The sequence below is a fragment of the Balaenoptera borealis genome (genome assembly GCF_965194805.1).
Source record: "Balaenoptera borealis genome assembly, chromosome: 1".
Classification (NCBI taxonomy): Eukaryota; Metazoa; Chordata; class Mammalia; order Artiodactyla; family Balaenopteridae; genus Balaenoptera; species Balaenoptera borealis.
This window is the reverse complement of record NC_138860.1, coordinates 178,446,232-178,472,417: the sequence shown is the minus strand read 5'-3', so window position 1 is coordinate 178,472,417 and position 26,186 is coordinate 178,446,232. Positions and strand designations below refer to the sequence as shown.

At 48.6% G+C, this 26,186-nt stretch overlaps 1 protein-coding gene across 2 annotated transcripts; it reads left to right on the top strand.

Annotated features, from left to right (window-relative positions):
- Positions 1-138: 138 nt before the first annotated feature.
- On the top strand, positions 139-22,741 carry CDA (cytidine deaminase). 2 transcript variants are annotated; one of them, XR_014234191.1, is made up of 5 exons: positions 139-431; positions 11,048-11,159; positions 16,375-16,432; positions 18,399-18,675; positions 19,929-20,042. XR_014234191.1 is itself a non-coding variant. In XM_082354418.1 (4 exons), exons 1-4 carry the CDS (start codon positions 278-280, stop codon positions 20,043-20,045), a joined length of 441 nt encoding a protein of 146 aa, XP_082210544.1. In that variant the 5' UTR covers positions 139-277; the 3' UTR covers positions 20,046-22,741. The 2 variants fall into 2 exon arrangements, 1 of the variants encoding a protein (XP_082210544.1); XM_082354418.1 differs by lacking the exon at positions 18,399-18,675 and having other exon boundaries at positions 19,929-22,741.
- Positions 22,742-26,186: the final 3,445 nt, after the last annotated feature.

Below are 26,186 nucleotides of genomic sequence, written 5' to 3'. Positions count from 1 at the left end.
AGCGTGTCAGCAGTGGGAGTCTCACCAAGGGAGAGTGTGAAGCACACGTGGACACAGTGGCATCCTTCCACACTGGGACACACACCACACCCTCTGTCCCCAAACCAAGGGGGGCTCCTCTCCCTCACCTGGCCCCGCCCAGCTTCCCCAGAGGCACGCACCTGGGAGACTCTCGGCAGGGACACTCCCCGGGGGAGGAGCTGCTGTCGCGGTGGGGCCCAGCCCACACTGGCTGGGAGCTCCCCTTCCGCTCCTCCGCTGGCCCCAGGGGACCGACATGGCCCAGAAGAGTCCCAGCCCCGCCCTGGAGCCCGAGCACGTCCAGCGGCTGCTGCTCTCCTGCCGGGAGGCCAAGAAGTCCGCCTACTGCCCCTACAGTCGCTTCCCCGTGGGGGCCGCCCTCCTCACCGGGGATGGGAGAGTCTTCTCGGGTAAGGGCGGCGCCTTGGGGTCCCCCTCCGTGGCAGCCTGGGTGGGAGGCCAGGGGAGGACAAGAAGGAAGGGCGGAAGGAAGGCACTCTCTCCCCTCTTTCCTGGGCCTCTCCTGTAACTCTGCCACTCACCCCTGCCCTGCTTGCTGTCCCAGACAGTGAGGATGAATATTCTGCTCAAATCCAGTGGCTTTCCATTCTTGGAGGACCGGGAAGCTGCGGAGAGATGGGGAAGGAAGTGGGAAGGGGAAGCAGGAAAGGGATGCCATAGACGCAGAGCATGGGCAGTCCCTGAGCTGGGAGGGAGAAGGTTAACACTTTCTGAGCCCTCCTCTACGTCTGGCACCCTACAAAGGCTTCCACTGCTACAAGGCAAGTCCTCACCACCCACGCACTGAGCCAGGTGTTATGCCCATTTTTCAATGAAGAAACTGAGGTCCGGAGGTGACCTGACTTGCTCAAGGTCACACAGGTTGCTGTGACCAGTGCTAGGGTCCCTCAAACCCTGCTTTCTTCCTGTCACCTACCATCCAGGGGGATGGCTGGGGGTGAAATCGAGGAATCCAGGGTTTACTCCTTAGTGGGGTGTGGGCCTTACAGAGGGTCTTAAGGGAAAGAAGGCAGTCAGGGTTTGGGTAACCAGCACTGAGCGCCGCCGGCCTGGGGAGGGAGGGAGGGACAGGAATCTGAGTTGGCACTAATCTGTTCCTAAATTCCTTTTCTTTGGTTTGTTGTTCTTATAGAAAAGCTCACTTGAACAAAAATTCAGACTTGTTTTTGCTAAGCTTAGGGACATCCTCTTTTAGGACAGTGGGGAACAGGGCGTGGAGGTGGCAGGGAAGCCGTGCCCCTCCCCCCTCCCATTCCCACCACCGCCCTGCCCGCAGGGCAGATGAGAATTGGCCCAGAGTGATAGATGGGAAGCCCCAGCCCTGCTGCCAGGAGTCCCCCTTCCGCTTGGGCAGCAGCTAAAGGACCGGAGGCTCGCTTGTGTGCCTCTCATTGGTAACCCCACCCACACCCCCAGCAGCCCCGGGCCAGGTGTGAGCCCCTCGCCTCCACCACTGCTCAGCTGCCAGTCTGGCTGGGAGCCACACCTCCCCCTCTATAGTGGCCCCTCTGGGCTGTCCTTGATGTTCATCTTATCTCTTGTCTGTTGTGGTTCTTTCTGGTTTCACGAGTCACCTGGGTCTTAAACATCTTTGAGCTGGAGAGGTGACCTTGAGTGTGTGCTACCATGTGAAAGGACCGTGACTCACGTTATCCATCTAACCTTTCCAGTCTTGCAAGGCAGTTATTATATCGGCCCTTTGCAGAGAAGGAAACTGAAGCTCAGAGAGGTTAAATGCCCAAGATCACAAGCTGAGATGGGAACCCAGAGTTCCCCTGACTCCCAAGTTTGCTTTCCTGTGGGGAATAAAGAATCTCTGAGTGTCACGTGGAAATTCAGTGCTGGCCCGGGGGCTCAGATGAGCATTAAATATTAACCACCACCTCAAACAACGTTGCAATCCACACTGCCCCGTGTCTCAGGGCCTTGAACATGCAATCAGCCATTGATTCCTTCCAGCACTTCCATGTCCCCTCCAGATGGTGTACGGAGAGGGGCCTTCCCCATCCTTGCATTGAGTTATTCATTCAACAGATATTTGCCAAGCACCAATTATGTGCTAGGTAATGTACCAGGTGCTGGAGATACCACTGTGAGCAGAAATGACAGTCCCTGCCCCCATGGAGGTCCCCTCCTCTTGCACAGGCCATGGCTCAAAGTGGGAGCCTCAACCAATGATTGCAGGAGAGAATGGATGAAGTGAGCAGAGGTGTGGCCTATATAAAGGGCGGAGAAGGACCTGATGTTGCCAGAAAAAGGGTCATGCCTTGGGCACTTATGGCGTTCTTATGGGATGGGGTACAGGCCCTGGAGGAGTTAAAGGCTCCTGGGTTTGCATCCTGGCATTGCTGTTTCTCAGCTGTGTGACCCTGGGCAAGACCCTTCACCCTCCTGAGTCTCAGCTTACACATCTGTAAACCGAAGATCACAATACCGGCCTTTCAGGATGGCTGTGAACAAAGCTGGTGTTTCTGGCCTGGCGGTCCTCCCTGATTGTTGGTGCCTGTGCTGCATTAGTCATTAAAGATGTTGAATTTCACCCCCGGTTGTGAAGCTTTAAATGAGCTAATGCCTTTAAAGGAGCTAAAGTGCTTAGCACAGTTTCTGGACCAAAATAAGAATATCACAAATGGCGGCTGCTTCTACTATTAATGGGATGGTGATGATGATTTGGAGGCAGATTGTGGAGCCCTTCTGAAGGCCAGGTAGAGACACTGAGATCTGATGAGGCAGCAAGTGGGGAGCCAGGAAGAGTGGCAGGAACGTGGGGTTTGAGGACAATGAGTCTGACAGGTACTCAGGGAAGACTGGGACAGAGGAAAGAGTGTCAGGGGGACAATGTCTGTCTTACTCACTGACAGCATGTTGCCTGGCCTATAGTTAGGGTTCGTTGAATGTGTGAATGAGTGGTTTGGCCTAGGACAGTGGCAGGTGGGATGAAGAAGAAGGAAAGATCTGAGAGGGATTGTACAGGACTAATGGACTGGGTCTAGTGTGGGCAGTATTAGAATAAAGGAAAGGAATATGGTTCTAGGATTTCCAGCCCCGGAGACCAGGGAAAGGATGAGACAGAACTGGATTGTGCTGGCGACATGGTGGGCAGGGACCAACAGCCATATTAATAACTACAATGGATTAAGCATTCTCTAAGCACTTCCATGAAAGATCTTTTGTAATCTCACAGCCACCACATGAGAGGAGACAATGAGTGTCACATGCATTAGTCAGAGCACTTTGAGTTGCAAATGCCAGAAACCAAACAGAACCACAATGGTCAAGGGTAGATCTTGCCTCAGGGACAGCTGGATCCAGGAACTGCCACCATGCTCTTCTTTAGCCTTCTGGATGCTGGTTTCTTTCTCTTATCCTAAAGGTGGGCTTTCTCCAGGCATCAGGGAACATGAGTGCAGGCATTCCTAGTTCACATTCTTACAACCTTAAAAGCAGAGAGGAAAGAACTCTTTCCCACTAGCTCGAGATGGAAAAATTCCAGGGAAGGGCTCTGATTGGTCCATCTCCAATCTCATGCACATCCCTGGGCCAATCACTGTTGTCGTGATGGGGTAGTGTGATGGGGCCAGCTGATTCACACACATATTCCTTCTCAGTGCAGGGTGGGTGGGTCTATTACCACAAGAAGGACTTCGGAGGTGCCAAGCAGACCAAACCAAGAGCCAAACGCACATTTTATAAATGAGATAACTGAGGATCAGTTTTATCTGCTTCCAAATTCCTTGCTCCTTCTGCTGCCCCTCGCTGCATGAGGATATATGGATACACAGAAGGGGGCAGAGAGAGTTGTGCTGAGGAGGGGGGACAGATGGAGGGCATTTACCAGAATCCCTGGATCTCCTTACTTAGAAGGAAAGGGAGGGTAGATGGCAGTGAGGCAGGGCTTGGAGAGGAGGGACCTTGAACAACCAGAGGAAACCTGATAGGGCATCAGGGGGTGAATTAGAGACGATTAGGAGGCAGAGAGGGCACAGCTGAACTTAGACACTGAGTTTACAACTCATAGCGGGACAAGTCTGCCCAGTTCTGTGACTGTCTCCCGCTGAACAAAAGACCAGCCTCCGTGGAGTTTGCACCCTCAGAGGCAGCTGGTGTTCTGTCCAATTCAAAAGCAAGTCTGAGAGCTTTGCTGTCACAATCTCATAATAATGATCTTATTTCCTCTATTACCTCTGACCCCAGCCAGGGCCTTGTGCCCCTCGCAGCTGGGCCATCAGGATGGTAGTTAATAACTACAACAATTACCTTCTGTCACTGCTGTGGGGAGAGCGACAGAGAGAGGAGGAGCTCACCGGGGAAGAAACAGATGCTGGGGGAAGGGGCAGTGAGGACACAGAGAGAAGAGTTAAGATGGGACACAAGGGGGATGGGGGAGACGAAGTCAGCCCGGGGCCCCCCACGTGACGGAGCTCAGCCAGCGGTGGTGGATTGCCGGGTGGGAGGGGGTGGAGGAAACCCATGGAGGACCACCCTGCGGGCATCACCCAAGGGATGGGGGAGTTTCTCTTCTTCAGTTCATGCTCTTGGGATGGTGGTCTGTCTCCCCCTTTCCTCAGAGGGATTGCAGCACTCCATATGTTTCATTGCCATTTGGCGGGGAGGCAAGGGGAGCACTTTTCTGGATCACGTGTAATTAATTTGGGAGGAAAAAAACCATATTAAAAAACAAACAAAAAAAACGTTTAAGGACATCCTGGTTAATTGCTGAATTTGGTTTGTCTTGGCTTAACCTTTAAACCTAATCCTTCATCTGTCTTCCCCCGACCAGCCCCTGATTCCCTCCCTGGGCTCCCTTTCTTCCCCAGGACCACCCTTTGAGCTCTATATGGCCCCGCTCCACAGCGTTTGACCCAACGCAGGCTCCCCGCCCCACCCATAGCACTTCTAGGTGAGTCAAAGCAGGCTTCCCTAACCAGCGTCCTCTCCTTATAGCCCTTCCCACCCTCCACGCTCCACGCCCACCCTCCACGCCTCGCTCCCGCTGTGCCCCCCACCCCAGCTTCGTCCGCTGGTCCTCTGCACTGTCACTCGAAAGCAGCTTATTACAAAGATGAGCTTCACTAAAATCCCTCGACTCTATAGCTGAGTTGGAATAGAATCCATTCGTGAAACTGTGCATTGCATTTGCAGCAGAGGCAGGAACTTGGAGAGAGTGGAGTATTTCTTCAAGCACGCGAACGTGACAGTTCTCTAGTCCAGGGATTCTCACGTGTGGTCCCAGACCCAGAGCCTCAGCACCTCCTGGGAACTTGTTAGAAGTGCCAGTTAACGGGCTCCAACCCAGAACTACTAAAGCAGGAACTCCAGGGGTGGAGCTGAGAAATCTTTAAGAAGCCCTCCAGAAGATGCCGAGGCCCACTTGCTTGAGTGTGATGAACCCCTGCTCGAATCTTAAGATCCCTCGGAAGGCAGAGCGGACGCAGAGAGGGGGACATGCTCTCTGGCAGTGCTGTCTTCTCTGGGGGACTGGGTCCCAGTCACCTCCTTGTGAACTTCTTTCCTGGCTGATGTCTCAATGACATCGGACTCTAGCCCTGCCTTAAGCAACAAACCTCCTCAGAACATGGCCTCACTGAAATGCCACAGAGAAAGACACTTCTTTGTATCTGCCGTGCCAGGATGTGAGTTGACTCCCTGACCCCCACCTCAGATTTACCCTCTGTAAAATGGGGTTAGAATAGGATCTGCCTTACAGAGTTGTTAAAAAGATTAACAACAGAATGCAGATAAAGTGTTCCACTAGTGCCTGGCAGATAAAAGGAGAGCAATAAAAGAAAAGATTAAAAGAAAGCAATGAGTGATAATAGCACTATCATCATAGTGTTATTTCTGGTCCAATCTTATAATTATGGATTTCTAACTTGGTGCCATCCCAGCCCGTCTCTCCTGTGTGTTTCAGAGTCAGTGAAGGGAACACAGGGAATGGAGTTGGTTTGCCTGTATAGAAGATGTTTTGTGCTCTGGGCTTTAGGGAAGCAAAACAAAATTGTCTGGCCTTTCAGGATCAACAGTTTATGGCTTTCCTTCCTCCCTTCCTCCTCCTCTTTTTTTTTTTTTTAGAAGCAAGACTCGGAAATTACACTTGAACTTGCTAGAGGCCCCACATACAGTTATTCCTTTGCAGCTCAGAGATTTAGCACTAAAGTGGGGAATTCCACTCTTTCAATAACAGGCCTCACTGGCCTCAGTGTTTTAGGCCCTGGGCATACAGCGATGTACAATATAGACAAAGTCCCTGCCCTCAGGAATTTCTACTTGGGGGATAATGGGGGAATTAGATATTAAAGACATTCATTTCAGGAAAGTGTGAAGTGTTAAAACAGGATAAATGGATTAAGAGGGTGGGAGGTGAGGGGGGAGGAAACAATTTTAGATAGAGTGATCAGGGAAGGCTTCTCTGAGATGACCTGGGTAGAGTGAGCCATGTGCTTATAGGGGGAAGAGAGTTCCCGGCAGTTAGAACAGCCAGTGCAAAGGCCCTGTAGCAGGTATATACTCGGGGAACAGCTGGAAAGCAAAAGGAGTTGAGGTCCAGGAGGCAGGCAGGTTGGCACCAGATTACGAGGGCCTTGTAGTCATGGAAAGAATTTCAAAGTTGCCTGAAGGACAGAGACAGGGCCACTGTGACACCTTGTCTGGAAGGAACAGAAGCTCAGTCATACAGGCCTACCACCACCAAAGCCTTGACTTGCATGCAATTAAGAACAGCAGCTCCAGCTGCTGAACACTTACTCTGTGCCAGGCTTTGTGCTCATTGCTTTACACACGCGATCTCAACTCATTCTCACTAGAAGCCTGCGAGGAAGGTGCTGTCATCTTTATTTTACAAATGAGGACGCTGAGCCTCAAGGAGGTTCAGTCCCTTTCCCAAATTCTCAGAGCCAGGAGGGCTAAGGGTCCCAGGGCAGAACAAAACCTACCGGATCTTTCTACAAAAGTCTATTTGAACAGTAGGGTATGTGAGTGCACTCCCTTCTAGAACAAACTCTCCCTCTCCTTAACTGGCCCATTGAAGTTTTTACACACAGTAAAGGAAGAGTTCTCTATATGAGGTCATTGTGAACTTCAAAAGCAGACACAGGCAATCATCCTGAGAGCCCGGGCCCTTTGCAGTCTGGCAGTTTGCTTTAACGTCACATCAGCAAAACCCAAGATTTATGTGAATCACGTCTAATGGGAAAAGTGTCCCTGAGTCAGGGATGAGGCAGGGGTGGGAGGGTTGCTAGACGGGAAGTGGAGTGGGGAGCAACTCTTCTGCTTCTGGGAGAGGCAGAAGTCAAATGCAGCAAGGTCACAGGTCAGCAAAGGTGGGAGGGGCAGGCAGGTATGAGCAGGCAAGGGTATGTTTAAAGGAAGCCATTTCCAGCAGGCATCAGGAACCTGGCTGGGGAGACTAGGTAGGGAGCAAGAAAGACTCCTTCATTTATTCATTTAACTTTCACTGACCTAGCAGAGAGCTTGAGCATTTAGGGGCCACTTATCCAGGCTACAGTAACTCACATGTGAATATGAACAAATGTTTTGCCAAGGTAGGCAGTCGATAAATATCAACCACGCCTTTCATGGTTGCAGCTCCCTGATGGCTCCCTGTCCTGTATCCCAACTGTATTAACTGATTTCTGTAGGGTTGCAAATGATAGGAATACTGTTTTTTTTAATTAATTAATTTATTTATTTTTGGCTGTGTTGGGTCTTCGTTTCTGTGCGAGGGCTTTCTCCAGTTGCGGCAAGCGGGGGCCGCTCTTCATCGCGGTGTGCAGGCCTCTCACTGTCGTGGCCTCTCTTGTTGCGGAGCACAGGCTCCAGATGCGCAGGCTCAGTAGTTGTGGCTCACGGGCCTAGTTGCTCCGCGGCATGTGGGATCTTCCCAGACCAGGGCTCGAACCCGTGTCCCCTGCATTGGCAGGCAGATTCTCAACCACTGCGCCACCAGGGAAGCCCAGGAATACTATTTTTTAAACTATTTTAGGCAAAAGGAGGGTGCATTGGTTCCTATAACTAAATGGTGGCAGAGCTGGAGTGTTTCTGGGCTTCAGGGGCAACTGGCATCAGGAGGCCAGACTCTTTTCCCACCATCTCTCGTCTGAGTGTCCATTTCATTGCCTCCTATTGGTCTTCTCCATAAAGAAAGGAAACTAGTTGGGCCCAGGCCCAACTCCTGGTGTTAGAGAGGGACTGATGGTCCCACACAGAGGAGAACTCTGATTGGCCTAGTGTGGGTCAGGTGCTCTACTCTGATTGGCCCAGTGTGGGTCAGGTTTCACCTAACACTTCCACTCACACATCCCATTGGCTAACCCTATAGGACTACCCCAAGCTTCTAGGGAGGCTGGGAAACATCGTCTCCAGCTGGGTAGGCATGTGCCCAACTAAACTCCAAAGGATTCTGTTGAATGTGTGAACACTGGGAACAATTAGTCTTTGCCACAAGACCCCCTGTGGCCTGTAAGTATCTGTACATCTTTCTTCCCACACGTAAGACCCACTTTTGAACTTTCTGAGGGTGACAACCCGAAGTCCACCCGGTCACTGCAGCCCGCTCTAAGAGCAGGACCCCTTGCTGGGGCACAGTCCCCCTTCTCAGGTCGGGTGTGGCCTTGCTAATCCAGTGGCCTGAAAACTAAAAAATAATCATCTGCCCCCCACGTCACACCCGCTCTGGCCATATACAGCGTGGAGCAGGAAAGGCTAACAGTCATCACATCTCCCATTAGGAGAACAGAACACCTGCTGGCCACCAGTCCCTGCAGTTATCAGACCTGCTGGGCAAGAAGTGTGAAAACTCCCTGCCCCGGGGTACACCTTGCCTCCCCTTTCTGCCCTGGGGGTCACCCCCTTGTCCACTGCCCACTGGGGCCCCTGGCTTTGCCCTCTGGCAGCTTCTTCCTTGACCATTATCCTCCTCAGCCATACCTCTGAAGTGGGTGTCGGAGAGAATGCTCTCCTTGGGGGCACACGGCTCTCTCAAATTACTTCTGATGGTGGAGTCTTGGGGGCCCCAGATTTCTTTAGGAATTGAACAATCACAGGCTTTTGTAGGCCAGACTTTTGGTTTCTCTGGCTATCCAAATCTATCAAAAACTTAGAAACCTTCTGGTCTGTTTGCTTCCACTTTCATACAGGAGTAGCACACCCAAAGAATCCTTTCTGTGCAATAGTTCTTAAGCTGGCCAACTCCCTTTTTTTTTTACTAACTGGCTTCCCTGCCCAGCCCAGCCCTGCTGCCTCATTGTAACGGTGGCTACCTTGAGGCACCCGAAACAATGACTGGGTGGAAATGACAGCCTTAGTCAGATCTTTGCCACAGGGCTGACTCACATTGCTAGGTAGAAAAGTCCCAAGAGTATGTACCATGGTTTGCCTTCCAGGTTATTGCAGGGTGGGGTTTTACCGAATAATCTGCCACAGAGTAGCAAGGGCCATCAATCAGCTTTCCATCTTGCCACATCTGTATTTTCTTTCACATTGCCCAACTGCTAAGCCAAGGCCACATATTTTTGATTTTTTTTTTTTTTTTTTTGGTCAAAGCTACATCCTATTTTTAGCACAAATTTCAGTTTTAGTTAGATACAGGTTAAATTACTGTAACAAAAAGATCCCAAAATACAATGACTCATACCTGACAGAATTCTCTTTTCCTCTCACATAATGATTCAGAGTAGGCAGCTGGTCCAGGGCAAGTAGGCAACTCAACTCTGCTCCAGGAGTTGGCCAGGGTCCCAGGTTCCTTCTGAGCTGTTACTCCTCCATCCCTATGAACATAAAGCACGTGGTCAAAGCTGTCCCACCCCAACCCAGCCTATGGAGGGGGAAAGAAAGGAAGTAAAAGGCAAGCAGTCTCTTTACAAAAGATGTGATCCAGAAGTTTCCTACCTCACTTTGGGCCACATCCCGTTAGCCAAAACTTAGTCACATGGCCATACTCTGCTGCAAGGGAGGCTGGGAAATATAGTCTCTGAGTGGCCATGTGATCAGCCATATGGGAACGGGAATCACTTGTATTACTTAAAGGGAGAAGGAGAAAATGAATACTAGGGAACAATGAATATCCTGCCTCAGGGAGAAGGGCAAGCTATGAAGAGTGACATACTGAATATGACACCCTGATGGTCAGGGGAAAGCCCAGCTCCTGTGGCCATTGGTTCATGGTCTCACCTCCCTGAAAATGCAGAGTCTGTCAGTCAGCCAATCTGGCTATGCCAGTGCTTTGTCTCCTGGGAGCAGCCCTTGCCCATTGTCCCCAGGAACACTCCAGAGAGGCCCCTGGGGTGGAATCCCTTTGGGCAATCACGAACACCTTTTGCAAAGCTTGAGAGCTTTTGTTTGTTCGTTGGTTTTGACAGTTTTGTTTTGCAATACAACTCACAGAGAACCCTGGTTGAACTCTGACAGCTGGTATCCACACCAAAAATTTTGGAGACTTCCCTGGCGGTCCAGTGGTTAAGACTCCGCGCTTCCACTGCAGGGGCCACAAGTTCAATCCCTGGTTGGGGAATTATGATCCCACATGCCGCGCCACACTGCATGGCCAAAAATTATTTAAAAAAATATATATATATATTTTTTTTACTCAGGTGCAATCTTTGAATCAGGATCACCACCACACCCCACCCTGTGGCTTCTGTCTCTGAGACCCAGGGTGGGGGGCTCTGCTCACCTTCTTAAGCCTTGGCATCTCCCTTGGCCCTGACCTGACCTCTGCTGGGGAGATGAGGCTGAGCTAATCTGCCCTGTGATGCTGCCCCTGCTTCCAGGTTGTGCTTCGAAATGCAGGCATCGGATACGTGATGAGAGTGGGAGGTTCTTGGGAAGAACCCCTGCACCAGTGGGTCACAGAGTCTCCCAGTTCTGGTCAGGTTGCCCTCTCCTTGCCTGCACCTTGTTTCTAGTAGCAGTTCCCTCCCGGCACTGGAATGGGGCAAGCCTCTTACTCTACACATGCCACAGGAAGTGGCTCTGCTGCAAATAGCACTGGCCTCTCTTCTCTTCTCAGGGTGCAACATAGAAAATGCCTGCTACCCGCTGGGCGTCTGTGCTGAACGAACCGCCATCCAGAAGGCCATCTCAGAAGGGTACAAAGAGTTCAGGGCAATTGCTATCTCCAGGTGAGTGGGAAAGGCTGCTCACAGCAATATTCATTCACCTATTCAGCCAACATCCACCACACACCAGTTACTCATCCATTCATTCATCTAACATGTGTTTATACTGCGCTTCCTATGGTGTGGGGCACTCTAGGGCTGGGCTGAGTGCTGAGGGTAGAAGATAAATAAGAAAGGGACTCTGCCCTTGGTGAGCCTGAAGAGCAGGTAAACAAGCAAGACAACTCTAAGACAAAAGCAGGCGCGCTCTTGTTCTAATAATAGCGCAAAACACAACAGAATCCCTATAAGATACAATAGAAAGGCAGCATAGAAACTTAAAACTAGAGGGACCTAAAAATCACCTGGTATAGACTTGCCTGGCCACTATACCCATTTTACAGTTGAAGAAACTGAGACCCAGAGACGATGGACAACTTTCCTAGGAATTAGTGGAGAAGCCGGGACAGATACATATCTAGAGTCTGACTCCAGGGCTCATTCCACTGTGCCATGCTGTGCCAGGAAAGGAAACCTTCTTCCCTGCTCTCCTTGAGCTGATACTGAGATCCGTCCTTCACTGTGCCAGCTCCTTCACTTGGCATCAATCACCTCTAGGTGCAAGAACCAGGATAAAAGGACAAGCTGGTGGGGTGACACCCAGGCAAACCCAGGCTATGGTCTAAACTGATCAGATTCCAGCCCAGGTTCTGGCTGAACAAGAGCACTTGTTAACTCTCTCTACAGGCCGCAGGCATAATTATCCAAGTTCCCACGTGTGTGCCCTCAAAGGGAATTCGTTGAGTTCTTACTGGCCCTGGACCCAGACTCAGTGTCTTCAGGATTCAAAGCATATGAATGGGCTCTTTTATTAATTTGGACCCCATTATGCTTCTGATTTAATGACGAATTGTTTCTGTGTGTACCGTTGCATTGTCTATGAGAGAGAGTTCTCGTAGCAAGATAACGGTGCAGGGAAAATAACTTTGGAAATTTTGAATCCACCCAGGAAGAGACTGCAAGGCTGACCAAGTGTTGGTCTTTAGGGACATCCGGGTGCATGGGTCATGGACTAGGTGTGAATGATCTCTTCATTGTGGTGGAGATGCAGGACCTTTCTGGTAGAAATGTAGGGGCTGAGAGCAAGGCCTATGACGTCTGTGTGACAGAAACAAGTCCCCATTTCTTTTTTTCTTTTTTTTAGTATTTATTTATTTATTTATTTTTATTTGGTTGAGCCGGGTCTTAGTTGCGGCAGGTGGGCTCCTTAGTTGCGGCATGCGAACTCTTAGTTGTGGCATGCATGTGGGATCTAGTTCCCTGACCAGGGATCGAACCCAGGCCCCCTGCATTGGGAGAACGGAGTCTGAACCATTGTGACACCAGGGAAGTCCCTCTGTTTCTTTTATAAGATCCTAAATTTGGCCTCAGTCTGGCCCGCAAGGTGGTCCACATTATTGAAGGTTTTCTTCCCTGAGTAACGGAAGCCAAGGATGCACTTCTGGAGAAGGGCCCCAGCTTCCGAGAGCTCTCCCTGTGACCAAGGCCTGTCCCGGCTTCCCTCTGGCTTTGGGAGGAATAAATGAGGCCGCCCTGGGAACATTTTGTGCGGACGAGCAGAGATCAGGATGTGAATTACACTTTATAAAACAGGGGTGGGGGTAACTCAGTTTCAAAGCTGATCCAAGAAAATAATGATATTCTGGGGAAAAGGAGGCCAAAGTCAACAAAAGGATAATGGTAAGGTGGCCCTGCTCTGTTTAGAATGTTCCAGATGAAAGGCTTTTTCTCTTGGTCATTATCTACTCTTAAAAAACATGACTGAGTTTTGCTAGTGATGATTAGCAAATGTCCTTGTTTACACAAAAACCGCATTTTTCCAGCACCCAACTGCTCCTCTCCGGGTACTCAGGCTGTGCCAGCATTCCCGAGCCAGAAAAGCAGTCATTACTGCACTAATGATTTGTTAAATTGAGAGTGTGGATTTAGAGGGTGAATGGGAGGTGCCAGCTCCCTTGTTAACACTGATGAGTGTGAACAGTCTCAGAGAGCCCCCTCGAGATCTGTAAAGTAGAAAGTGCACAGCTCAGGTGGGATTTTGCTGACAGGGAGATAAGCTTGCCCCACTGGGGTCCCAGCTGTCATCATCAAAGTCGATAGGTTTCCAGCCTGTCAAGTCTGATAAGCTGGCCTCAGTGTGTGACTAAGGTCAGCACAAACCACAGGAAACTGTCAACACCCGGCACAAGGCGGAAGAGGCAAAGGGCAGCGGAGAGGGAGAAAGGGAAAGGAAGGAGAAAAGGTCCCCATGCACCCAGGACCTTCTGGGATGCTTCTTTTCCCAAGCTTTTCATTCTTTCTCTTGGCTGGAATGTTGAGTAATGCTTAAGAGCCCAGGTTCCCGGGTTAGTGAGACCTGGTTTCAAATCCTGCTGCACTACTGACCTTGGGCACATTGCTTCAACAATCTGAGCCCAGCTCTTCTTCTGTAAAGTGGAGGAGAGTAATGCCTACCCATTGGGCTGTTGGGAGGACTGGGGGTATGCAATAAATTAAAACTATTGTTTTAACATTATCATTATTACTTCTACAAGCTGCAGAACTACCAAAGGCAGAGTAGACAGATCCTGGGTTCAAATCCTGGTTACCAGCTCTGTGACCTTGGGCAGGTCACTTCACCTTTCATGACCTTTAACATGTAGATGGTAAGAGTACCTACATAGTTCCTGTCTTATAAGGTTATAAGGGGTTAAATGAGTTAATACATATATGGCCCTTAGCACAGTACCTGGCCCAGAGAAGTGCAATGTAAGTGTAAGCCATTATTATCGGGCTGTCTCCCAGTTCTCAGAGCTCTGCTGCCAGGATGTACCATCTTGTGACTTTTGGTGGTTGAACCTGAGACCAAATCCAACATTCCAGTGGAATGCATGTTCATACCCCACCTTGAAAACCCCAATGCAGGTCACCCTCTCCAAGGGGCTGTCCCTTGGGCAGTTAGCCATGCATGTCACAAGATTGGGAAAGGAAGTGGTGAGCTTGGTAGGGGCCAGATCATACAGGGCCTTCTAGGCCATGGAAGGGAGGCTGAATTTCACTTAGAACACCTCTCCCGTGACCCTAACCACAGTCTGCCTGTAGTTATGACATTGGCACGCAGATTTTATCTCCCTTCCAGACGGCAAGGTCCCTGCAGTCAGGGATTCTCTGATTGGTCTTTGTTGTTCCCTCCCATGCTTGCCTATCACAGAGCAAACTCTGAGCCAACATGTGTGCAATGAAATAAAAAATAACAGAGTCCAGCCTCCAAAGAGCTTAAGAGAGGCTCTGGCTGCAACATCGGTCACCTGGTAACCAGATGGGTTAATTTGGCTCAGGGTGCCTCCTGGGCAGGGGTCCCCACCCTCTCACGTTCCCATGGGATCACTCTGAAGCTGAGAGTGTGTTCAGAGAGGACCCACCTTTCCATGAGCAGAAGCTTTCTTTGACTGGACCTCCACATGTAAAAGGGAATTGTCATGAGGATTAAATAAATAGCACCCCTCCACTCTCTCTCCCCTCAGCTGCTTTATTCAATGCATAGCATCTGTCTCTGTCTCCACTCGATCATGGTTGACTGGTTGGTTGATTGGTTGGTTGGTTATCTGGCTTATCTCACTAGTCAAAAACTCCTGAGAACAGTGAATTTTACCTGGTTTGTTCACTGCTGTATCCCCAGCACTGACAGTGCCTGGCACAGAGTAGGTGCTCAGTAAATAAATGTTTGTTGATTAACATGCGATAATGACTATAAAGTACTTCGGAGGATGCCTGGCACATTCTAGGCACCTATTAAACAATATGATAATTATTGTTAATACACAATAAGGTAAATTAATTATATAATAGTACATAAAGCACACAGTATGTAATAAAACTGTATATGACAAGGTACTAAAATTATGACAGAGCTTATATATGTGAAGGAAGAGTGCCCGTGATTAGCAGAGGTGATAACAATGTGTGTATAGCATTCTAAAGTTTACCAAGGCCTTTGCACACCTGATCTTGTTTTATCTTCTAAGCATTCCTACAAAGTGGATGACATTATTCCCCACATTTTTTAGGCAAAGAAATGACCCTTGCATGGGTTAAAATGACTTGGTCATAGTCACACGTAGTTAGCAAAAGGTAGAACTGATCAAGAACCAAATTTTAAATCCTGTAATCGTCCAGAGGTATCACAGAGCTTTGGGTCTCAGAAGAGCAAGGATGATGGTGGCCACTGGCTTAACGTCTGGTGCTTCATCAGGCTTGGAGGCTCTTACAGTTTACTCTTTCTTTAAACACCATCCTTTGTCCTGCTCAGGGCTGGAGGACTGCCTTCAGGTGCCTTCACTCTCAGAGGTAACCCCTGGGCTGTAAGCTTCTCTTCTCTGACTTTCTACAATGCAGGGAGCCCAGTTTTCTCATTGACTCACATATGTCTCAGGGCCTTTGCACATACTACATCCCTTGCCTGCAACACAGAAAACCCCAGAGCTTCAGAATAGCACTCTGTTACTTCATCTCACTGAATACATGTTTTTTTTTTTTAACATCTTTATTGGAGTATAATTGCTTTACAATGGTGTGTTAGTTTCTGCTTTATAACAAAGTTGAATATATGTTCTTGAAGGTAAAATGGTCATTCTGACACTCAGGTCATACTGAGAATTAAATGAAATAATGTCTATCAAGGAGCTTGGGGCAGAGCAGGTGCTCACTAATGGTGACATATGAACTCTACACTTCCTCCAAGGACCGGGCCAAATGCCACCTACACCATAAAATATTCTCTCTCCCTCCCTAGTCAGGGAGGGTCTCCTAGTTACCATGCATTCTTACTGCATTTTGTTTGAAATGATAACTCATCTAGTTTTCTATGTCACCCACTGGGCTAAGCAATCTCCTGAAGGCCAGAGACAAATTCTCCTTAACCTTTGTGTCCCTGGGGCGTTGGTGAGAGTAAGTGCTCACTAAACGTTTACTGAACTCACTGATGAAAGTAATGGTCCTGCACATGGCCTTGCCTCTTGCAAGTGCGGAAAGCTCTGTGCGCTTCTTCTCAGCCTCTAGGACGCAGCACACCTGTGAACCAGGAACTGCCTGGTGGGATTTGACTTAATCTGGAGGCGGGCAGGACTTGGGGCCTGAATTTTAGCAATTGTCCTCTGGCCTCCGAAGAGACTGATCCGTGTTTGATTCTCTGTTTCCGCAGTAACTTGCAAGATGATTTTATCTCCCCATGTGGGGCCTGCCGGCAGGTCATGAGAGAGGTAAGCAGCTTCCCTTTCTTTCTGGAACGGATGCCTCCCTGCTCTTCCCCAGGCCTTGGGAGCTGAGCCAAGCTGCCAGCGAGGAGACACAGCAACTGTCCTGTTTGCTGGGTTGGCTGACTCCTAAGGCCTTCCCAAGCTTGCATGAATCACTGGAAATTATTCTTTCATTCGACAAATACTTACTGAGTGTCTGCTCTGTGCTGGGCATTGACCTTGCTCTGGGGAGACAGCAGTGAAAAGACAGGCCAGGCCCTGCACTCACAGACTTTATAGTCTAGTGCAGGAGACAGACGAACAGGAGGAAAATAAATCAACAGTAGAGTTCCTGAGAGGGGTGAGGGCTACAGAGAAAAGAATGCAGAAAAAAGGAGTTGAGAGTGACAGAAGGGGCAGCTGACTCTAGATCAGTGTCAGAGGTCAGCAAACAACATCCCAGGGGCAAATCCTGACTGCTGCTTGTTATTGTAAATAAAGTTTTATTGGCACACAGGCATGCCCACTCACTCACACGTTGTCTCTGGCTGCTTTGGTCCTACCACATGAGGGATGAGGAGTTACAACCTGGACCTTATGGCCTGCAAGCCCTAAACTGCTGACTCCCTGGCCCTTTATGGAAAAAAGTTTGCCAACACCCTGCTTTAGATGGCCAGGAAGGGCCTCCCTCGGAAGACGGCATTTGAGCAGAGATACAAATAATGAGAAAAGATGAGGCAGACCAAGGTCTAGAGATTTCCAGGCAGAGGAAGCAGCAAGTTTAATGCCCATATACTTGGTGAGTTGGATGAGTCGTATGAAGGACAAAGAGGCTAGGACACGGGGGCAGGGGTTGGGGGTGGTGGTGATAGGAGGGGAAGTCAGAGGGGTGGGCAGGGGTCAGACCACACAGTAGGCCATGAATGGCGGGTATGTTTTATTCCAAGAATAAAGATTGATTGCCCATTAGCAACTGAATCGTACACTTAAAAATGGTTAAAATGATTTTACGACATTAAAACAAAAGTTGGGGGAAGAAAAGAATAAAGGGAATTCACTGGATGTTTTTAAGAGGGGACTTAAAGGATCTGATGTACTTTTTACAAAGATCTTCTTGGTGGAAGACTTCAGTTTCTTCAATCCTAAAAACAAAGGGGTGGATTTGGTCGTGGCTTCTGAATCTGGGCTCAGTGAAGTTTTTGATGTGTAAACGTACATTGGGGGAGGGGGGATGTCCGTGGCTGTGGTGGACTCGCAAAGGGGCCTGTGTCCTCCAGAGTCCCCAGAGGCTAAAGCCACCAGTTTAAAGAATCCCCAGGCCCTTGGGCTCTGATGTGACGTCATTGGCCCCTGTAAATAGAGTGTCTCATTTAATCTCCACCCCCCACCTGGAGGGAAGTGTGGGTCATTATCCCCATTTCTCAGAGAAGTGAAATGACCTGCTGAAGGGCACGCAGCCGGTCAGTGGCGAGCTGGCGTTCACGGCAGTTCAGGCTGACTGAAAAGCCCACGCTCCCCCCGGATGCCTCCCTGCCTTTACGGTCCTATAAATGGAACAAATTATTTTCAGCCCCAGTAGAGACATAATGATGCTTTGCAGAATAGGACCTGCTTGCTCCATGGGGGCTTCTGCTCTGGGAGCTGTCTGAAATGGGGGGAAGTGGGGCTTGCTTCAGTTTTGCTTTTGTGCCTTGGGGGTTTCAAAGCATCTCTCGAACATGCAAACATCTCCGTCTTCCTTCTGTTTCTTGCCAGGACTGCAAATCAGGCACAATTAGCAGAACCCATGTCCCAAATCCAGATGAAAAATGCCACCACGAAGGCACTGAATTCACAATAGGCACTTCACCTCCCGTTAGAGGGGCACGAATGGCTGCCCAGCACCGTGGCATGTCCAAGGCCACATAAGGAAAGCACATCAGAATGCCAACTCCCTGCCTCCCGAGGCCCTGCCTCAGTCTAATTGCTCATTGCTGTTTTCTCCAAACAGATTAGATGCTGGCAGATGAGAGAAGGGGAATGGAAAAGTTGAAGGAGGGAGAGGCAAAACTGAAACCAAAATGCAAATAATAAGAGCTGAAGCTTGGGGGCCAGGGGCCTGGCGCTTAAACTCGCCTCCACTCGACTCTCACCCATACCGTCAGGCAGAGCCCGCCAAGCAGAAAAATTTCCATCCTTAAAACATTAATTTTAAAAAACCAGAAAAAGGAACGAAATTGGATCATTTGTAGAGACACGGATGGATCTAGAGACTGTCATAGAGTGAAGTAAGTCAGAAAGAGAAAAACAAATATCGTATATTAACGCATATATGTGGAACCTAGAAAAATGGTACAGATGAACCGGTTTGCAGGGCAGAAATAGAGACACAGATGTAGAGAACAAACGTATGGACACCAAGGGGGGAAAGTGGCGGGGTGGGGTGGGGGTGGGGTCGGGGATGAATTGGGAGATTGGGATTGACATGTATACACTAATATCTATATAATGGATAACTAATAAGAACCTGCTGTATAAAAAAATAAATAAAATTAAATTTTAAAAAGATAATAATAAAGTAAAATAAAATAAAAAGCCAGAGACGGATTGTGCCTGGTAATAACTTGGTGATTCAGACTGAGGCGTGAACAGCAGGCGGCAAAGCTGAGCGGTCACTAGGAAACGCAAGTCATCAGTAGGAATGGCTTCCATTGATGGAGTATTTACTACGTGCCAGACACTGCGTGCAGGCACCTCCAGGACTCAGCACTGGCCAGGCAGAGCCTCGGGCTGTTGACTCCAACTCCAGGACTCTCTCCATTACACCACAGCTGATTTAACTCTCCACCTAGGACACCTATCTTCCTTCCTAATAAGTCTTTTGTCTCTAAAACCACTTCACAGATCAAGACACACACAGAGACCCAAAGAGTTTAATCATTTGCCCCACATCACACAGCCAGCAAGTGGTAGCTCCTGTTATGTAAGAGAAAGATGGGGACACAGATTTGGGCTAAAACTCTGCTTTCCTGACGTTACCCTGCAAAACCTCAGTTTCCTCATCAGTAAAATGGGGAGAATATCCCCCTCCCTCAAAGGGTAGATGGCGAAGTCCTGCATGTTCAATGTTGGGTGTGTGATGAGGCAGGCGTGCCACCTCTCCTGGTTGTCAGAGGCTCTAAGGGAAGCAGATATTAGTTGTTCTTTGTCACAGCAGGAGGGGATCTGGCCCCAGGGGTTAGATATTGTTCTTGGAAAGCCCTGGGTGAGTCCTTAATCAGAGACTGGAGCATTGAGTGCCCATTAGCAATGTGCAAGCACTGTGCTAACTGCTTAACGTGCCATCTTTCATGGGCTCCTCCCTCAAGCTCTATGCACCAGGTATGATTATTGTCATTCCCATTTTACAGGTGAGAAAACTGAGGTACAGAGAGGCATGTTAGACAGTAAGAGGTAGAGCCAGATTCAAACCCAGGTCAGCCCTCAGCCCTCACCCCTTGGCCACACTGCTTCCCTCACACTGGCTTTGTCTCTTTTCCAGTTTGGCACTGACTGGGCTGTCTACATGACCAAGCCAGATGGCACGTACGTTGTCAGGACAGTCCAGGAGCTGCTGCCTGCCTCCTTTGGGCCCGAGGACCTGCAGAAGATCCAGTGAGGGATGGGGAACACCCACCGCCTGGGAGACCCTGGGTTCCCACACGTGCTTAAGGGGACAGCCACCCAGAGAACTTCATGAAGACGGACTCACAGACCTGGGGACGCCTGCCTAGTGGTCCCCAACCCCACAGGCGCTGGGCAGAGATGACTTTTCCAAATTACACTCAAGCACTGGGGTTTCTACTGAAGTGATACAGGGTTTCACTCCAGCCTGGGCCACAGCCCCTCCTTGCAACCCTCCTTGTCCTCCCTAGGACTCAGAGCACCCCGACCCTCTCTTCCTTCCTGTGGGCCCTCTTTCAAATTCCAGCCAAGTCTGTGCTATCCTGCTTGGTTCTATCCTATCTAAGGTTCTATCCTGCTTGGTTCTATCCTATCTAAGGTTCTATCCTGCTCTGAGCGACTTTTCTAATTCTAACATTACAGAACATACTGATTCAGGAGAGCACGTTTTGCTCTGTCTCAATCCTTGCTGTAGCTCTTAGGAGGGGCAGGGTGATTTGTCTTTATAGAAAGACCTGGATTCTTTCTTCCAGGAGAGGAAACAGGCACCTTGGACCTGTGTAGCTGGTGTGGAGAGCTGAGTTTTTAGGCTTCTTGCCCCTGCCTTCTCCAGATGGGAGGCCACTGGGCTGGATCTTACTGCCAACGGCCATTTCTAGAGTCGTTCTGGGCTCGGTTAGACCGGGGCACTGGGTGCTGTCACCCCCAACTATAAAGGGGGAGGCGTGAGTTTGTCTAGACAGCATAGCAAATGTCTCTATGAGGACCTACTCTGTGTCAAGTACTTTTGCGTGGATTATTTTGTATTTAAAGTACTTGACAACTTGGCGAAGTAGCTATCTCCCCCTTCTTACAGATGAGGGCCCTGGTTGAGTAACTTGCTTTAGGACTGCAGCAAAATTCAAACCAGAATCCAGGTCCTGTAACTCCCACTGTGGTCTAGAAACAGTGCCTGCTCTTTGCCATGCGCTGTGATGTGGCAGATCTGGAATTTGAACCAGGTCTGTCTGACTCTGAGTGTTTTTTCCATTCTCCCACAGCTGATGTCTGGCTGCCTTTATTTACTGAGTCTCTTTTATATGCCAAATACTGCAGAGAGAAAGATGTATAAGAAACAGTCTCTGCCCTTGAGAAACTTGCAGCCTGACGGGGAGAGAGAGGTGCAAACAGGACTAATGCACAGAAATACACACTGTGGTCCAGGCAGGTACCAAGTGCAGGGTGGGCATGGTTACGGGGGGCATGCTGCCTTTTGGGGAGTGAGGAGGCTCAGGAAGGGGACTGTCTGTTGGTACAATTAGGGAGGTGAGGACTAAATAAGGGAAGGAGCTAGGCTGGCCCTGTAAAGGGGGCTGACAGCTCTGGGGGTCCTCCCTGGAGGAGTTGGCCTTGGGGTGAGCTTTGGTGGCTGGGGTACGAATAGGGTGTAGATTTCCTCTTTCCCAGGCAAGCAAGTTGCTGAGGGCACAGGAGGTGGACAGGTAATTCACCCCTTCCCTGGGAGTCCTTTCTACTGAGATCAGAGCATCTGCAGGGGTTACTGTCTGGTAAGACTGGCTTTTTCATTACACACCCAGACCTACCTGCTGCCAACCTGGGAGCAGTAACCAGGAAATACAGGAAAGTATTTCCAACATTGCTGCATGATGCAAAACTCCACCCTGCCTTTCTTTAGAAATGGCTGCTGTGGCCTCCAGCACACTCTTCTGAATGTTCTCAATAAAGAGGAGTGGAGAAAGAAAAAGAAGAAAGGAAGGTGAAAGAAAATAGGCCAAGATGTTAACATCAGTTAAACTTCTGCTTGATGGGGATCTAGATTAGTGGGGTTTTTCCTTTGTACATGTCTGTATTTTTTAAGTTTCCAAAACATTTTTTTTCTAGTTAACAAGAAAAAAATGGTATAGCACAATGGTTAAAAGTTTGAACTTCAGAGTTGAACAGCCTCCAAACTGTGTGGCTTTGGGCAAGCGATTTCATTGCTCTGAGTCTCAATTTCCTCATCTGTAAATCAGGGATGACAGTTCCCAGCGTACAGCATTGTCGTATGGATCAAAGGAAATAATGCCCTATTGAGAGCCCAGTGCTGGGTCCTCAGCAAACTCTTGATACATGCCACCTGTTCCTTTTATTAAGGGTGACAAATTTGGGTCCTTTGATGATGGATTTGATTTTTGCAAACAGGCTTTTACATTCATTTAACAATTGTTTATTGAGTGCCTACTGTGTTGCAGGGCTGGGACCTGACCCTGGGGATACAATAGTAAATAAGACAGATAAAATCCCTGCCCTCACAGGGTTCTGTCTACCTGTGGCAAATGACATCTAAATGATTCTAGTACTTCATGACAAGGGTCACCCAAGGGGAAGAAAGTGCTCCAGGGGCAGGTCGCAGGAGGAGTGGAGCTTGCCTGAGAATGGGCAGAGCAGCCCTGAGGAGGGGATATTTCAGCCAGGGCACAAGAAGGGTCAGCCCTTTAGGGAATGGGGTTTGGGGAGGGTCAAAGAATGAGGACTGTCTGGAGGACAAAGCCCAGTGTTCTTATACTTCATGGAAACAGACTGGGGAAGGCAATTTGCAAAGAAGGATTCCAGAAATTATTTGAACAATGTCCCCTCGGAAGAATGACACTCATTTGGCTGCAGAGAAGCTGGGATGTTTGTTTAAAATAAAAGCACTTTCATTTTGCAGTCCTGCTGTTCTGAGGGCTGTGATTTCAGAGCAGCACGTGCTCTATTGTTCAGGGCTGTCTGTGTTTTTTAGGACTCTAAAGCTGAGTCCCAGATTCCCATGGACATGTTCCAATAGAAGCATGTATATTTCTGTGGCTCTTGCCAGCTGCTGCTAATTGCTTATGTAAACTACAAGATTCTTTAGGATTTCCTTTTGGGAGGGAGAAGGGCACAACTATGATTGACGGATGCCAGGGGTACTTTGGGTGCCTGTGTCAGAAATGAAGCCAGAAAATGCTGTTCAAGAATAAATAATGGAATGGCCTAATAAGTCTCACACACACAGTATTTTTTATACAATTATATGAGCACAGAAACAGGCGTGGAAGGAACACCTAGTCTGTAAATCGTTTTTGAGGGGGTATGGGAAGGGGAAGTTAAGGGAGGGGAAATTAAATACCTGTTTCCTGTTCTATGACTGAAAAGGAAAAAAAATGGCATAATGATTGTGTTAGTTACCTATTGCTATATAACAAATTATGCCAAAATTTAGCAGCTTGAGACAACAAAAATTTATTATCACACAGTTCCTGCAGGTCAGGACTCTGGGCTAATCTAGGTCATCTCAAGGTTTCATACAAGGCTGTAGTTAAGGTGTCAGCTGGGGCCGCAGGCTCATCCAAAGGCTCGACTGGGGAAGGATCCACTTCAGAGCTCACAGGTGTGGTTGTTGGCAGGATTCCTAGGGGCTGTTGCTGTTACCATTTAGTTCCTTGTCACGTGGACCTCTCTACAGGGCAGTTTACAACACAGCAGCTGGCTTCCCTCAGAAGAAGCAAGCAAGAGAGCAAAAGGGAGCAAGACAGATGCCAGAGTCTTTTGGTAACCTAACCATGAAGGTGACATCCCATCACTTTTGCCAAATTCTATTCCTTAGAAGAAGTAACTAAAGTCCAGCCCACAGTCAAGGGGAGGGGATTCCACAAAGCCATGGATATGGGGTGCGGGGGGTGGGGTGGGGTGTCACTCTAAAGATGTAAAAATTGAAAATGCACATAGACAGGAAAAAAGAAAACAGAAAAGTGGGTAAGGGCGGCAGGAGGACCAGAAGAAGCAGGCCTGGTTGGCCCTGTTAAGGAGTTGACCTTATTCCAAAGGGCAGCTATCAGTTTCAGACGGGGTGGGGTGGGGTGACATGGTCAGCTTTGTGCCTTAAATAGCTCAGTCTGCCAAATCAGGAGATAGTAGAGAACTGATGGAAATCATAGAAGAAATAGCCAAAGGAGTAAAATAGCATGCCTCTGGGTTTAGAGGGAGTTGGAACAGGAGACCGTTTGCTTTTCATGATGAACCCATCTCTATATACTGTTAGTGTTTTTTTAAACCAAGGATGCATATTACTTTTATTTAAAAGACTTTTTAATTTTTAAAAAACCAGAAAGAATAAAAGAAAGAAGCTTGTAGAAAGGAGGTTCATTTAGCAATAATGTAGTGTAAATTCTAGAGAGCAAACACAGCAGTTGATTCTGTTGGGGTTGGGGAGTGAGCTATTTGACATTCCTGTTATTTCCTTCTGACTTCTCCTCTGGCTCACCCCTGGGAAGGTGGAGTGAGTCATGTGATTGCGAGTTTGAAAGATAGCCCAGCCCCTTCCTCTCTCCACCCCCTTGGGAGGGCTGGAGATCCAGCAGGCCCCATGCTGGGTGCTAGGGGATCTAAGGTTTAAAAATCACAATCCCTGTCCTTACAGAACTGACTGTTTAGAAGGGGAGACAGAGAAGGGGCATCTAGCCCAGTCTAGGAAAGGTCAAAGAAGGCTTCCTGGAGGAGGTGACCTCAAATGTGAATGGGGATTCTTTCAAAGAGGTAAATTAAGACAAGAGGGATCAGCATGATGCTTGGGACAACTGCAAGTAATTCGGTATTGCTGGACCACAAAGGGCAGGGAAGGGGGACAGCAAGAAAGATGCTAGGGCCAAAGAGTGAAGCACCTTCTCTGCCAGGCTAAGGAGCTTAGGCTTTATCCTGAGAGCAATAGGCAAGGGCAAAGAGCCTGTGAAGGATTTTAAGCAGCAGGTGACATAGCCATATTTGTACTTTGAATAATCACCGCAGGGCAGCAAACTTATTGGACTGCATAAACCACAGACTGTCTGAATGTCTCAACAACACCACACCTCCACAATCCATCACCACCACATTTGCATCCATCTTGCCCAGGAAAAACAGAGACACTTCTTCCCAATGAAATCTCACTCTCTGCCCACCGTTGTCGGATTCTAACCTCCAAAAACTACAGCCCAGGAGTTCCAAGTAGCTGGATTTTGATCTGGCAGCAGCTTTGCTCTGTCAACAGTTTTAGCAAAAAACCCCTTCCACCTCTGCTGGCAATTTACAGATAACATTTCTGAAATGGTCTGTGGATAAAGGATGTTGCTGCCCTGGGAAAACGTGTCTGTCTCCTGCCAGGAGGAGACAAAGAGCATTGAAATGGTGCCAAAGGACATGGTCCACGAGGGAAGGTCAAACAGCCCTCAACAGTTCTCTTTTTTAAGTCTTGTCTTTTTCCATTTTTCCATTAGCATCAGCCTTTTTCACCCCCATGTCCTTTGGGGGAAGGTTAAATGATGCTTCTTAGGAATATTATGCACTTTATCAAAACTATACAGTCTTGCTGCCTGGAGGGAAAAGGGTACAATGAAGACACAGGATGCCACAGAGCAGAGAGTATACCAGAAAAGAATCCTGTGGCCTCTCCAGCAACCCCTTCCATTCTCCTCTAATTCTTGTGGCTGAGCATAGTAAAGGCTGCCTTGGATGTTTAATAAATATTCTCTGAATGAATGAGACTCTCAGACAGAATATTAAATCTGCAGTATAAACAGATATTTTAGCAGAAAAGCATATGCCATATCCCTGACTTCACCTGCGTGGGATACCATTATGGGAGAAACTCAGGGTGATTCCCCTGAGACCTGAGACATGGTACCACCATGGAAGACTTCCTTCTCAGGAGGACAGATGAGGACAGTGGAATCAGGGCCATGATCCCTACGAAAGGCAGCCCCTGGGCCCCACATGATAAAGCTGTATCTCTACCCTGAGAAGGGAGAACATGGAACCCTGTGATCCCTGTTGGAAGCTTCTCTGTGTAGAAATCCACCTGCTTGCCCTTTCTTTTGTTTTGTTTTTTCTGTTTTGTTTTGCTTGCCCTTTCTATACAGAGGTCTGCTGAAGAGTTGAGCTTCACTCTGTGCTTGGTTTAGACATGTCACAAGCACCTTAGATTTTTCTACAGAAGGAGAAATGAATGAGTCCAGTGCTCTCTGTTGAACAAGAAACTGCACTGTCTACAATGGACGGTTAATTAATATGAGCCTGGAGATTTCATTTCTACAGGTGGGTAGATTAAGCATCACAGGTTCAGCAGGTTTATTTGCAGCTTAGGGGAACAAACCCAAAGGCC